A 15,129-nucleotide genomic window follows, 5' to 3' on the forward strand; every position below is an offset into this window, starting at 1 on the left:
GTGGAGGGACAATGGACACAGGGGACGCAGGAATGCAGCGGCAGGAAGCACATCCCTAAGTGCACAGAGCTCAACAGATTTGTGAGCTCTCGCTCGTAAAAGGAGGGTCAACAGAGCTCAGTGGGACTAAGAAAGGTTAAGAAGGTTTAATAAAGGTTAAAACAACATTGTGGACAGACATGGGCAGTGTTACACATACTTACATTACACAGACTGGTACAGTGAACTCTGACTGTAACTCTCTGTGCTTCATTAGAGATGGTTTTAGACCAGGTTTTACTCACGACAAGTAATGACGTCCTGCCAAATCAGAATAGAATCACAATTAGCTTGTTTTAGCGAGTCTCAGAGAAGAATTGTGTGTCCTACAAATATTCCACCATTCCCCTGGATTATTAAGATATTCATATTTATTACTATAAATGTGCTGTTTATATTGAGCGATTTACAGAAGTGTTTTGTAGCCTCCATTAAAAATTATAATTTCATGCTAGTACAAAGAGGCTAAGAATACTAATAATATAATCGTAAAAGTTTCTTTGTTTTTACTATATTTTATACAAATTTCTGATAATAAATCAGAATAAATATGATAATATTATCATATTTCAATAAAGAGATGAAATATATTTCATCTCTTTATTATATTTCATCTCTATAATAAAGAGATTAAATAATTTATGGATTTATGTAGTGACCAAAAAGTGTCTTGCCAAAAGTTCTGAAGGAGTTCCTACATACTTTTCCAAATTGATCATATTTATTGGCTGCTGTTTTTAAATTCTTGATGAATTGGCATCTTAGAAATCATAATAATGCTGTATATGAGCTTATAAATTAATACATCATTCATTCAGAATTCAGAGCCTGTCTTGGGAACACTGAGAGTGAGGCAGAAATACATCCTGCACAGGACACCAGTCCATCATACATTTGCACTTTCATTTACACCAAGGCCAATATACCTACTGGCTTGTTTTAGAGAGGTGTGAGGAAACCGGAGAACCCATCAGAAACCCACACAGACACAGGGAGAACAAAACTCCATACACACAGTAACCCAAGCTCAGGATTGAACTGGGAACGCTGTTAGATCCTGAGCTGTAAGGTGGCAATGCTACCAAATGCCCCACCATGCCACCCATAAGATTCACCTCAGCACTGTCTTACAATCCATTCAAGTCCAGAGTTTTATAATCTGCTTTTCAAGTCATTGATTGGGGCCCCAGGTAGGGGGACATTGCTACCAATGATGATTTAATTTATTATGGTGACTCTGGCTTTAAGGGTGGCATGGTGGTGCAGTGGGTAGTTTTGCCACCTTTCAGGTCCAGAATCCCTGATTTAATCTCGGGTTACGGTTTGTTTCGTATGCAACATATGAAATGTATATGTTTCATATGTCCTTCTGGTGTTCACTTGGGTTTCCTTTGGATTCTCTGGTTTAGATGCTGTTAGATGGATTGGCTATGCTAAATTGCCCCTACATGTGAATAAGTGTGTGTGTGTGTGTGTGTGTGTACGTGTGTGTGTGTGTGTGCTTGGTGCCCTGCAAATGGACAGGCGTCCCATCTGGGGTGTATTCCTGCCTCATGCCCAGTGCTCCTGGAATAGCCTCTGGATCCATCATGACCATGACCAGTATAAAGTGGTTACTGAATGAATGCATTGGAAACTAAGTGTTTATAGCTAATTGTTACTATAGACATCACTAATTAATACAATTAATGAATCTTTGAGTGCAACAATGAGCATATGAATACACCTGTAAATAAACAAAGTGAATGATATATAAGTGATTTCATGTGTGTGTGGTTGTAGACCCCACGCTATGGACGCCGGATCACGTGCGTCAGTGGCTGGAGTGGGCTGTAAGGGAGTATGGCTTGCTGGAGGTGGACGTCTCACTCTTCCACAACATTGATGGCAAGGAGCTCTGCAAGATGAGCAAAGAGGACTTCCAGCGACTCACGCCCAGCTACAACGCTGACATCCTACTGTCCCATCTCCACTACCTACGGGAGAGTGAGTGACTCACACACACATACACACACATACACACACACACACACACAGCTATTTCATACACTAAAAAAGAGAGTGTAACATTACTGTTCACACACAGTTGAAATTACTGCTGTCATTATGACATCAGTACTTTCTAACCAAATGTTCAGTGGGTGTATTTATTAATTTGCTCATGTTACAGTGTGCACTTTCTACCAGCTTATCCTTGTAGTCACATTTCCTACACCTTATTTTCTATATGGGGTCATAATGGGAAATGTGAAGTGCTCTTTTTTTAAAAAAAGAGAAAAGCTGTGTAGTTGTCAGCATTTCAAATATGAGCATAATACAGTATTATGAATTAAGACAGAATAAAAAAAAGACTGACAGAAATTTGTCAGAATTTGTCAGAATATTTATTTGACAGAAATATGTAGAAAGAGTTGCACTGAGACAAAGGGGAGAGAGAGAGACAGAGAGAGAGAGAGAGCACTACCCTGACATTCCCTGTCTCTCTGTATTTAAAGAGAAGTGGAGTGAGTGATGGGAAAGGGAGGGATGCCTCTTTTCCATCTCAGCATTCTCCCTTTTGCTTTTGGCTAAAAAACACAAATTCCCTGGTTCTTAAACACACAAACACACACACACACACACACACTTATGAAGAGTGAATGCTGCATGTTGTTAACTTTACTGATTGAATGTTTCATTTGGCATTTTGCAGCTCTATCATAATGATGCATGAGCCGTACTTACACCAGGAGCTCTTTATTTATCTTCCCCTCCCATTTTCTGCTATTCTCTCTCCCTTATTTCTTCCTGTCCCTCTCTCGTTCTACCTTTCCCTCCTTTTGTTTCTCTCCATCGTATTAGCACACCACAAGGTTTTTTTGAGCTGTTTTCTTTTTTTTTTTTTATATATTTTGTATTTTGCCACTCCCCTCTTTCAAAAGAATGTTTTCTTCCTCAGCTCCACTTCCCCATTTGACTTCAGACGATGTTGACAAAGCCTTGCAAAACTCGCCACGGTTAATGCATGCACGTAACACAGGTAAGAAGGCTCATGCATCACTCGGCAACTGGACAGGTGCTCTGTATGTGCATCATAGCCTACATGCTCATTGGCTTTACTGAGGATCAACAGCCAAAATGCTGTGCAAAAGAGTTTTTGGCCAGCAGGTGGCACCAATCGGCTTTGGTAGCACAGATCAAATGAGTTTTATATACTCTTTTGAATATGTGAAGTTGCCAGAGAATTATAGTTTTTTCCGTACAACAGGACCTTCTGACTTGGCCATTCTCTGGTGGCCAAAATCTCTATGATGCAGCTTTAATATGATGACGTGAAACATTCCTGTAGATTTAACAAGCACTCTGCTTATAGCCTCTGCCTGTTTTGGGCCTTCAGGTGCATGCTGTGCTGTAGTTATCTCCGTATATCTATTTTTCTTGCACTTGAAGTGCTTGCCAGTTTGGACTGATACCACTGTCAAAGGTCAGAAGATAAATACAGCTGAGTGCAAAAGTTTGCACACCTTTTGGAGCAAATAAAAGTAATATAGAGCAAGATATTTTGTGTGTTTGACAGATTTTTCTTCATTTACACAATATCAAACATGGTGAAATAGTGTTTCAAGATATTAACAGTGAAAAAAAATTGAATGATAGCAGTTCAAAAGCATCTTCCTTTCTGAATGTGATAGAAACATTCTTTAAGTAAGAAATAAATCATGGTTCAATCAGGGTTGATGGGATGTCACCTGACTTGAAGCCTGGAGTTGATTGTTTTCTAATAACTCAAAGTCAACAATTACACATTTTGATTTCTTTAAGAAGAATACATCATACATTCTATCCATCCATAGTTAAATTTAAAGTGATGGAATGTCTGCAAAACAAGTTATTTCTAGATATCACTTATAAATAACAGCTGTAAACAGTTACAGGCCTGTCTTTCTTTCTTGCTTTTGCTTGAAGTTAATATTAAAGCAAAAAAAATGCAGCTTGTCATGTTATTGGTAAACCTCAAAGTGCAAACTGCTCTTTCCTGAATACTTCCCTTCACTGGAAGACTTCAACAAACAGCTTTACATCTGACTGTTATAAAGCACTGTCATTTCAGCCTTCTTCCAACAATGTTAAATTAAAATCTTCTAACAAAAGGTTACCATATTTTTCTTTGTTGAATTCCAACATTAACAACAAAAAGGGTTTTATAATTATGCTTAAATTAGCCTGTGTTTTCCTCACACAACTCCCTGTGTATGAGGTTTTTACTATAGAAACAATAATGTATTAAAAGGAGCACATTAATATAGAGCTGTAATTTGCTTTGCAAATTACAAAAAATGTATTTTCTGAGCCGTGCTGTTGTAGAAAATGATTCAGCACATTTTGACCAATCAGATTTGAGAATTCAACAGCGCTGTGATATAATAACGTTTGGACCGTATCAAATGTATTTTGCCCTATTCACCCAAAAACATTCTAGGATGGAAAACCTTTACACTCAGCTGTATTTTGTGAAGATGTGTTATACATGATCTTGTTGTAATTAGAAATGTCTTGTGCAGGAGGTGCAAGCTTCATCTTCCCCAACACTCCCGTCTACCCACCTGACACTCCCAGAGCCCCAGCAAGACCAGGTCAGTTCTGCCTCTGCTTCCCTATTCATATCTGATTATTATAAGAACGTTATACATGGTCTAATAAGGAGGAGAAAATATTTGCAGATATGAGTGCATCATGGTTAAGCGTGCATAGTTAATCACAGTGCTGTTTTTTTCCCTTGTTGTGAAGTGTGGCACTTCACTGCTCCTTACTTCACTCCCTGAGGTCAACCACAGAAACTAAACCAGCCCTCAGCTTGCACACACACAAACACACACACACACACACGCGCGCACAGATACTGATAGACTGATACAGGGCACACAAACACACGCCCTCCCGTGGGGTTTAATGTAACTGCATGTACAATATAGTGCAGCTAATTTCCATTCCCTTCTAGATTTGGCATATGAAGCTGCCAGACGAACTGCATGGCCACCCCAGTCAGCATCAACCAATAAAGGTAAATTAAAAAAAAAAAAAAAAAACGAAAGAAAAATACAACCAGTGTTTTTTCTACTTGGCTGAACAAAATATTAAATGAATTACCATAATTCTCAGGAATGATGGGTGTCCATGGTCTGTTGGTTTTGCCCTTGCCTGAAATAGTAACAAGTTGCAGTAACTAGTTATACAGTGACAGAAACATTGTGAACTTTCTATGCATATCTATGTGTTAGTTTCGCAGTCCTCACCAGCCATTGTCACCAAAACAGAGGAGCAAAGGCCACAGCTTGGTGAGAATTATTACTTCCTAATGTGTCACTTCAATGTATCAGAGCTGGAACATGATACAAACAACTCTAATCTTGGCAATGAAATGTCCCATTTCTCAGTATATTGCAGTAGTACAAAGTAATATTTACCTTTATCTATTATGCAGCTATTAAATATTGTAATATGTCATGTGTAATCATTGCACTAACTGATAACTTCACATATGTAAGATCCATATCAGGTTTTGGGACCAACGAGCAGCAGGCTGGCAAACCCAGGTAATTTTGAATTATACTGTCAGTGAAGTTTGCATCCTTACCTTGGATGTGATTTGTATTAAAGGTGCAGATTGGGCCTTCCAAGTGGGGCAACAGAAAAGAATTTTCCCTATTGTCAGGAGCTCACAAGTTTGAATCCCGACAATGCCATAGCCATCCGTGGCTGGAGGTCAAGGGAGCAGTATTGGCCATCTCTGTGTGGAAGAGGCTAGATAGTGCTTTTCTCAAAGTGTATTATGTTGCAGCATGAGCAGCAGTTCAAAAAGATGCAATTGGCTTCACGTGTCTCAGAGGAAGCATGTGCTAGCCTTCACCCTCCCGGGCTGGTAGCTGTTGTATGATGTAGTAGAGCTGGCCGATGGGTGGGAATTGGCAGGTGACCAAATTGGGGGGAAAATGGGGAAAATTAAATAAATAAATAAATAAATAAAAGGTGCAGAAGTCTTCCTAGACTTCTAAGAATGATATTTTAGATTGTAAAGAAAATGGATTGACAGTGTTTCCTTGCAGTGGATCTGGCTGTCTTGTACATTTCAGGGTTCTGTTAACATTTTTCTGGTCCAGAAATTAGCCCCGCACCAGCTGGAACAGAGCTGCCAACAGCTCATATGTAGTTTTAACACAGAAGCTGGGTTTAGTTGGGGGAAGGGGAGGCTTGTCGATCTTTTCATTGCAATTGTCTTACAGGCACCACTGATTGTTGTACAGTATGGTGATGGTATGGTGATAGTGTGGTACATACAGTAGGCCCGAGTCCACTACAAGGAACTGTTTTTATTTAATCAGTTAAGAAATACAAATCTTTTTATGTCTTTTGTATGTCTTAACTGATATACTTTTTTTTGTCTTTCATATGTCTTAACTGACATACTTTTTTTTTTTAAGTGTATTATAAAAGACATTATTATGGTAACATTACAGACTAACCCTCAACCTGCCAAATACCTGTTGAACATTTGGCTAATGTTCTCTGCTAGCTGGGTTTTTTGAACAGTTTTAAGAACTTTTAGCTCTTATCAAGTTTAATCTGTCAAGTTTTTTGAGAATGCTTTTTATTGAATATTGATAAATGTTCCTCTAATATTCTGTCTTATTTTTATCTGGCAGTGTGTGTGAATGTAATGGTGTGTATTTGTGTGATTGTCCCCACAGGTTCTGGTCAGATCCAGCTGTGGCAGTTCCTGCTGGAGCTGCTCTCGGACAGCGCAAACTCGAGCTGCATCACATGGGAGGGCACAAATGGCGAGTTCAAGATGACCGACCCAGACGAGGTGGCTCGGCGCTGGGGAGAGCGTAAGAGTAAGCCTAACATGAACTATGACAAGCTGAGCCGCGCTTTGCGCTACTACTATGACAAAAACATCATGACCAAGGTGCACGGCAAGCGCTATGCCTACAAGTTCGACTTCCACGGCATTGCCCAGGCCTTACAGCCTCATCCTCCTGAGTCGGCCATGTACAAATACCCTTCTGATCTTCCCTATGTGAGCTCCTACCACCCCCATACGCAGAAAATGAACTTTGTGTCACCTCATCCCCAGGCACTGCCTGTCACTTCCTCCGGCTTCTTCGGTGCACCCAACCCTTACTGGAACTCACCTGGAGCCGGCATCTACCCCAGTCCACGCCATCCAGCCACCCATATGCCCCCTCACCTGGGCACCTATTACTAGGTGTCTCAGTATGGGCAGGAAAATAACAGCACCTCTCCTGACTTGAACTGGAGCGCCCCCAAGAGGCTGAAAATAGCAGCTTCGTGCTGAGCCAGGGAACTGGATATGGTGGTATAATTATCTACACAGGAGGAGGAAGTAGGGGATGGAGGAGACACACAATAACAAACACCTAAAGAAACCAGAATTTGACTGTGGAATGTTGTAACCAATAATTTTTAAGAGGTTCTCAATTATATTTAGGCCAGTGTGTCTAAATTACATCAGATTATCCAAGGAATGCAAAATAACAATGCAAACAAAAGGTCCTGCACAATTCGACTACAATGCAAGAAACATTTCAAGGTCAAGTCGCTTGTACATGCTGTCTGGAAGGCTAAACAATAATTCTTATGGGCACAAGATGGCCTCTGGACGCAATGCAAACATGTTCCAGACTGTAAGGTCAGCAGCAGGTCATTAAGAGAATGTGAAACAGGAGAATTTAGCAAGTTGCATTAATGTAAAAAGGGCTTTATTTTACCAAAGACAAAAAAATATAGGTGCATGAACAGTTATGTATTATTCTATATGTTTTAAGTATTAAACTACCTTAAGTTGAACAAACATATCAGAGAGAGTTAGTAAGATGTAAATGAATTAAACAGGTGGGTAAGGTGTGAAAGTAAGAGAATGACTCATAGAGAGAGAAAATGGAAAATGTTGAGTATTAGTCAGGGAATGAGATGGAAGGAAGGTAAAGAAAGTATCAAGTATTACTGCTTTGGATATAAACTGCCATAGTTATCAGTTCTATACTACATAGTAGTTCATATGGCAAGAAGAGACATTTACTTGATTGTTAATTTCATAAAGGGAAGAACCTTGAAAATGATTTTGTAAAAAAACAAACTGGAAATGGAAAGATTCTTTAAGTGTTTTAAATGACCTCAGACATTTTTAGACAGAGGTGGATTTTTAAAATCAGTGCCTTATTGAAGAAGTTCTTCACACATTGGTGAAGGTTTTACCAAAGTACCAGTTTTTGTGTTGTTATTATTATTTTCTGAGTCGCGAACGCTGTGCGTTTGTCAGATTGAAGTATACAATTCAGTGTTATATTTCATTTTATATGATAGATATATAACTTATGCATTTAAACACTACGAGTTGATCTCAGCCAGCTAAATACAGACATTTATATGATAGTTTTAGGGGACCAAAAACATGGACCAAAGTTAGAAAAAGTAAGTGAACAGCTGTGGCCTTTGAACTTTAAGCTCTATATATGATTGTTTACAAATGTAAGCCATGTGTGCCGATGTAAAATGAATTGTTTGTGAAAGCTGGTCTGGTTTGGCATTCAGACCTGTCTCAGTGTTAGCAGCATTTACAGATTGAAGAATATAATCTGTAAATCTCTAACAGCTGAACAACTGGACTGATGCTCTGAGATTGCTGACAAATGGAGGAAAACATACTTTCATAAATTATATGATTTTCTACTGAGTAAATTTAATAAACTATTTTGAAACCAGACTTCTTTTTATGTGTAAAGAATGGTGTTATAGTAAATTACATTTTTATTAAGTGCATTATAGTAAATTACAAATAAGACAAAAGCCTACATTTTTGTAAATAAATTTATTGCTTTATTATTTGCTTCAAGTACTGAATTACTATAAACTGATAAAGTTTAATGGTGAATGGATTAATGATTTTTCACTATTAAATAATTGTTGACATTTTCCATCTATTATATAATTGTACTGAGGATTCGTTACATATTACCAACTACTGTACTGCATATACATTTTAAATAACTAAAAAAACTAAATAAGGCATATAAACATAATATGATAATAATGTCAATTGAAACTGTGTGCATGTGTGTGTGCATGTGTGTATGTGTAAATAGAATGACACTCTTACTAAGCATGCTTAACATGTGTCCATATGTTGCCACAACAAATTTAGAAACATGAGACTGTTCGAAACATTATGAGGAGAAAAGAATATCATCCAATGTCATAATAATCCAGGAATTACAGCAAATAGAAACAATATTTCAAAACCAAAATAAAGTTTAAAATGAAACTAAAATTCCTTTAGCCATATTTGAATATCTTCATTTTCATCTTCTTCTAGAATGCTGTAATTTGTACAATATAAATGACAAATAACAAACCCCCTAGTAAGATGTTCCATTTTATCAAGCAATTGTATATAGAATACACACACTGCATCACCAGAGAAATGTTCTGTCCTGTAATGGTTATCTGTTAATATTCTGTTGAAGCTTTAATCCTTTTGTAAGCCATGCCTATTCATTTAATTTTAATAACTCTCATCTCCTTTACTGCTATTGTAGGTGTAACTTAACCTGAAAATCTATCTGTTGGTTGCAGCCACACTCCGTTCACTATATAATGCATTATTTGTAAGTCCATGTAATATGATGAATACATAAATAACTGTGAATTTATAATTCACTTTGATCTATATGATAAAGAGGATGTGGTGTTGGACATATTGCCAGGCTGCTGACTTTTAAGATGGGGTTTATGTGAGAGGGAATGATTATAATGTCTCAGAATGATTAGCAAACAATGGAATGGATCCCATATATTTCTCTATTAATATTCAACTTAGTATTCTGAGTAAGGTAACATTTTGAACAGCACAATCACTTATTTCAGATTTGTTTTGCGTTAATATGTTGGTCCTTGACAGACAGTGTGGAACTTCTGTAATCTATGTGTTCTACTTTCATGTGCCATCTTGGTACATGACAACATGAGTTTCCCCAAAGTATTGCAGTTAAGATCATCTAAACTGGGATAGAGAGTGTTCATTGTGATGCTCGCGCTATCATTTAACAGAGATCTTTGTGCTGCAATGCCTTTGGGAAACTCAGCCCTATGTCCTTTTTATCAGTGCTCTCTCCTTCTGTACAGTCTTTACGGTACTCATCCTCTAGCAGGAGTTTCTCATTCCTTGGCTCCCGTAGAAGCGAGGTGTCATTGCTGATCTGAATCTCATCAAAATATTTAAAGTCTGTGACATACTTGCCCCCATGTGTGCCAAAGAGAAGGGGCTTAAACTCGTAACCCCAGCGGAACTCTTGTGGAACATAGGAAGTACGGCTTTGGCAGGTGGAAGCTGTGGACTCCATAGTGGCATTCAGGGTGACCACCAGTTCAAAGTTACTCACCTTCAGGTTTTCAGCAGTGAGGCTGGCCAGAGGACTGCTCTCATCCAGCACATGGTAGAAGATAAGAGGCAGAACAAGGAAAGGGCACTGCTTGTTGGAGTCTAACTGGAAGTCCACAGACTCCTGGTGGAGCTGGATCTTCTCACCCTCTTCAGTCACATAGGAAGAAAGCAGCTTGCCTGAGAGCTGACACTGAACCAGCGGGCTCTTACGCATGTTGGCCACACGCACCATCACACACAACTGGCCCTTGTGCTTGGAAACCAATGCCAACTGGCTAAACTTGACCGTCTCAGCCCGCTTCTTGGGCCGTGCCAGCTTGGCCAGGAAGGCGCCAGTTACAAAGATCTCAGCCAGGCCTGTGAGCACCAGTTGTAACACCAGTGTTAAGATGGCAAGTGGGCACTCCTCTGAGATGTGGCGGAAGCCATAGCCGATGGTGGTCTGTGACTCAAGGGAGAATAGGTATGCGCCAGTTAAGGTGGCCACATTCATCACACACGGTGTGTGGTTTGATGCCTGTTCAATGTTAAGGTCATTATTTGCCATTGCAATGAGGTAGAAAAGCAGGCCAAAGAAAAACCAGGTCGTGAGGAAGGTGGACACAAAGAGGGTGAGTTTGTAGCGCCACTTCATGTCCACCACTGTGGTCCAGATATCGTGCAGGTAGAGCTTCACCATGCCTTCGACGTTGTCAATACGGATGTTGTTGTGGCCATCTTTAGACACCACACGCCGCTGGACTCCTCCATTCATTCTGTACAGCTGGTATTCAGCTAAAATTCAGGCAATGTTTCTACAATGAAAAAAGTTCATAAAAGATTTATAATATCACTTTTACACTGACACAGGTAATTACTTTGGTTCAAAAATAGTCTAATTAACCAGACATAAAATCAACCATATTAGTTTTCTTTTTGTTTAGTTGTGTGTTTATTTTTTCTTCCAAAAACTCATTTTACCCAATAAATCCAACTGATTGTTTCAACGAGCAAAGAGACTATATAGACAACTGAAGCCCTGGTAATACAAAGGCAAACTTCATGCGTTTATCCCATTGTTATTGATTTAAACACAAATCCTTTGCTATGGTATAATCGTAATAGTGATAGCTCTCACTGTATTTAATCACAGTAAAAATAGATAAAGCTTGAAAACTGCTTGGTAAAAACAGAATGTTTCATCTCTTTTTTATGCTTCTGCTGTGAATAGTTGTTATTAAAAGCAGAACCGTAAATGTTAATGATAATAAAACATTAATGTTAATAATTAATTAGGCTAAGTTGTAAATTAATTAAAGACTGAAAACAATGCCTATTATTTTATTGGAAACATAATATAACATTAAAATGATATTTCAGTCATAATAAGAATATGAGAAATAATAAGAATACTTACTCTCAAGGTCCTTCGGTCGTGTCTTCGAGGTGGGTCTGATTTTGGCTGCACTGCCAGTGACTTAATGTAATGTGAAACCAAGTGGCTTTCACCTCCCTGGACGAATTTCACAATGTCCTTGTTTCTCTATTGTCCTTTCTTAGAACTAAAGCAAAACTTTTCTCAATAATTCTTCTTGCTCCCACGCTCATCGTATCAGTAGGGGAGGTTGGATTAAAAATGTTTTTCACTTTACAAGTGCCCTTTTTGAAACTGTTTTTACTTCAAACAAGCTTATAACACTCACGTGCACATGTACACACACATACGCACACACACACACACACACACACACACACACACACACAAAAGGGTTAAACTGTAAACTAGGTTGGACTTGGCACCTTAACATTCAGTACCACTCTGTGAAAATGGATAAAGCTCCTGTATCCGTTTTCTAATTAAACAGCTCTGTCAGAGATCACACCTCTGTCCTAATCTCATAAATGGCTTTTTTTAGCGATACACTATAAGCATTGAATCTACAAGGTCCACCAAAGTTAAAATCAAAAACACACCATGGCAGGTTGGGACATACTCCTGAAGAGCACAATCCATAGTATAACTGAGTGAATCAGACTTCTCTTATTATTTCTCTATAAAAGACAAATCTCTTACTGTTTAACCAACTACAGAAAAGTATGTGGACCCCTATTTTAAAACTGACATATTCACCCCCTCATGTAGAGTTGTGTTGCTCAATCAGGGCTGTTCAGAGCTGTGACCTTCTGCGGTCTGCAGAGGTCAGAAGATTATTAGACTCTGTAATTTGTCTCATGCTACCACAGTGCTGCTCTGCAGGTTAGCATGTTAGTTTGTTATTAAATTACAACCCATGACCATACAGGTAGTCATGTGGAAGAATGCTACAGGGCTGGCTCTTATTTCTATATCAGAGGAATATTGTGGTCTAACCTGTTTTCTTTAATTGAACCCATTCATGTGAATTTATTTAATGTCCTTTGACACATTTAATCCATGTAAGACCTGGAGTTCAGTAACATAAGATGCACACCTGATATGTTACACTCAATTAGTGAGGAAAGTTAGAGATTTCCACCTGTAGTTAATGAACAATATGAGTAATTATTGTACACATGCACACACCTTGTGATTAATACATGTGAAAAGGCACCCAAATGTTCATAATGCTGAGCAAATGGTAATAATTTGGTACAGATAAGAGGATTACAAGGGAGTTCTAATATGCTGACTTCTGTAGTCTTAATGGTACAGTATGTAAATTTTTAAGCATGATTTCAGACATGTAATTAAGAAATTTATAAATTTTATAATAATTGTGATTCACAATAATAACTTTATAGTAATTGTTACTCATTACGTTGCAATGCAATGGATCTCTTTAGTTTCTTAGTTTTTTAGTTTTTTTTTTTTTTTTTTTGCTGCATCCCCATCTAGAAATCTAAATGGCTCAGCTTTGCCCATGTTTTTTTTTTTTTTTTTTTTTTTAATAAGAAAACTTAAGTCTTGCATAATTTCAGATGAAATTATATATAGATGAACAGATGAAATGGGGTCATTTGCTGTCAGTGTCATGTCAACGCCAGAATCGGCATTTAACTCCATTTCCCACAATGCACCTCTAACTACAAACATGGACTCTGGACTACAACACCCACATACCACTCTCATTGTCACATTCACAGTTACCCGATTTCTAATTACACACACGTGGACTCACTTACCACCACACTCTATATAAGCACACTCATCACAATCACTCACTGTGAAGTATTCATTCAGCTCTGAGCATAAAAGTCAAGCTCACTGCCCCAGAGTGTGAAAGACAAAGAGGTCTGGGCTATGCTTCTACTGCAGTAACGAGAAACATCAAGTCTTCCAGGACCCTGTGCGTCCAGTCACACATTCAGAACCACCACCAAGAGAGCGGGCACCCAACACAAAACACCACAACTGCCCATGGTCCCTCTAAATACTGAATAAATGGTCCCTCTAAATACTAAATGGTCCCTCTAAATACTAAATAAATACTAAATCCTTCCATTCAGATAAGGTACTCAGGTGTTTCTACTCTTTCGGCTTTGATCGATTCTAGTACAGCCAGAAGATGCTGGTGCAGACCAGACCACTGCAGACCAACTCAAGCTCGCCACTCAACCTCTCTGGAACCCACACCACATTCAAGCTCTGGATGGCTGGCCCATAGAAGGAGGCTCAATATCGCACAGCACCGAACCCATTCAGCTTCAAACCAGTGCCCTCCATCATGAAACCATATCATGAGTGGAAGACAGCCTTTAGCACCACCTTTGGACCCTACGAGTACTGCGTAATGCCATATGCACTCTCTTTTATGCCCTCTGCGTTCCAATGTCTCATGAACAACATGCTATATCACCTACATGTCAAAGGAGAAATGTCTGGATTCCATTTCAAACAAGTCTTTCCTTGGCTACATCATCAACATGGAAGGGGTTTTTATGGATCAGAACAAGGTAGCAGCCGTCAAAGGATGGTTTGTCCCCACCACAAAGAGCTTCAACGATTGTTGGGTTCTGCAGGCTTCCACGGTTTCAGCTCTATTGCCAGTCCTCTCACTGCTCGTTTGAAAAACGGCCCAAAGGAGCTACGATGGAATCCAGGGGCAGATGAAGCCCTGCAGCAGCTCAGCACACTCAGCACCCATTCTAAACACCCTGACCCCACTAAACCATTTGTGGTCAAGGTGGCAGATGAAGCCCTGCAGCAGCTCAGCACACTCAGCACCCATTCTTAAACATCCTGACCCCACTAAACCATTTGTGGTTGAGCTGCATCAGACAGGTGTGCATCCTGTCACAGAGATTAGGGGAGAAACCCAATGTGAATCCAGTAGTATTCTTCTCAAAGAAATTGACACCGGGAGAACAGAATTATGATGTGGGGAACAGAGAGCTACCTGTTGTGAAACTGGCTTTAGAAGAATGGAGGCGCTGACTCGAGGAGCTACTACATCCATTCATTATATATGCAAATCACAATAACCTTGAATATTTAAGAACACCTGGTTCCAGTTCAGCATTTCGTTCCATCCTGGCTCAAAGAATAGCAAAGCAGACACACTTTCATTACTCCACCCAGTTCCACCTCAAAAGATAAATGAAGAACCGATAATTCTTGAATCCTACTTTGTGGGTGCGCTCACCTGGGAACTAGATTGTGAAATAGCTTGCACCAATCGCCTCCAGACCCC

The 15,129-nt window shown here is 39.2% G+C and overlaps 2 protein-coding genes across 6 annotated transcripts in view; one reads left to right on the forward strand and one right to left on the reverse strand.

The window, feature by feature from the left end:
* The window catches only part of erg (ETS transcription factor ERG), a 46,400-nt gene extending 37,597 nt beyond the window's left edge, over positions 1 to 8,803 (forward strand). For 3 of the 5 annotated variants that reach the window (XM_034312524.2, XM_034312529.2, XM_034312525.2), the window contains 7 exons: positions 1,822 to 2,025; positions 2,978 to 3,058; positions 4,581 to 4,652; positions 5,018 to 5,080; positions 5,298 to 5,354; positions 5,565 to 5,612; positions 6,765 to 8,803. In XM_034312524.2, coding sequence (XP_034168415.1) covers positions 1,822 to 2,025; positions 2,978 to 3,058; positions 4,581 to 4,652; positions 5,018 to 5,080; positions 5,298 to 5,354; positions 5,565 to 5,612; positions 6,765 to 7,285 — 1,046 coding nt within the window. In that variant the 3' untranslated portion in view covers positions 7,286 to 8,803. The remainder of the gene's footprint in view (positions 1 to 1,821; positions 2,026 to 2,977; positions 3,059 to 4,580; positions 4,653 to 5,017; positions 5,081 to 5,297; positions 5,355 to 5,564; positions 5,613 to 6,764) is intronic. The other 2 variants (XM_034312527.2, XM_034312528.2) reach the window with 1 other exon arrangement.
* Positions 8,804 to 8,927: 124 nt separating this feature from the next.
* On the reverse strand, positions 8,928 to 12,193 carry kcnj15 (potassium inwardly rectifying channel subfamily J member 15). The gene is made up of 2 exons (XM_026941733.3): positions 11,877 to 12,193; positions 8,928 to 11,274 (listed from the first exon to the last, which is right to left on the reverse strand). The coding sequence occupies exon 2, from the start codon at positions 11,232 to 11,234 to the stop codon at positions 10,140 to 10,142; it is 1,095 nt and encodes a 364-aa protein (XP_026797534.3). The 5' UTR covers positions 11,235 to 11,274; positions 11,877 to 12,193; the 3' UTR covers positions 8,928 to 10,139.
* Between the last annotated feature and the right edge of the window lie 2,936 nt (positions 12,194 to 15,129).

The sequence above is a fragment of the Pangasianodon hypophthalmus genome, chromosome 17, assembly GCF_027358585.1.
Source record: "Pangasianodon hypophthalmus isolate fPanHyp1 chromosome 17, fPanHyp1.pri, whole genome shotgun sequence".
Lineage (NCBI taxonomy): Eukaryota > Metazoa > Chordata > Actinopteri > Siluriformes > Pangasiidae > Pangasianodon > Pangasianodon hypophthalmus.

Excerpts from the sequence above, each read along its gene's own strand:
- kcnj15 (XM_026941733.3), bottom strand. The coding sequence starts at position 11,234 with ATGAATGGAGGAGTCCAGCGGCGTGTGGTGTCTAAAGATGGCCACAAC.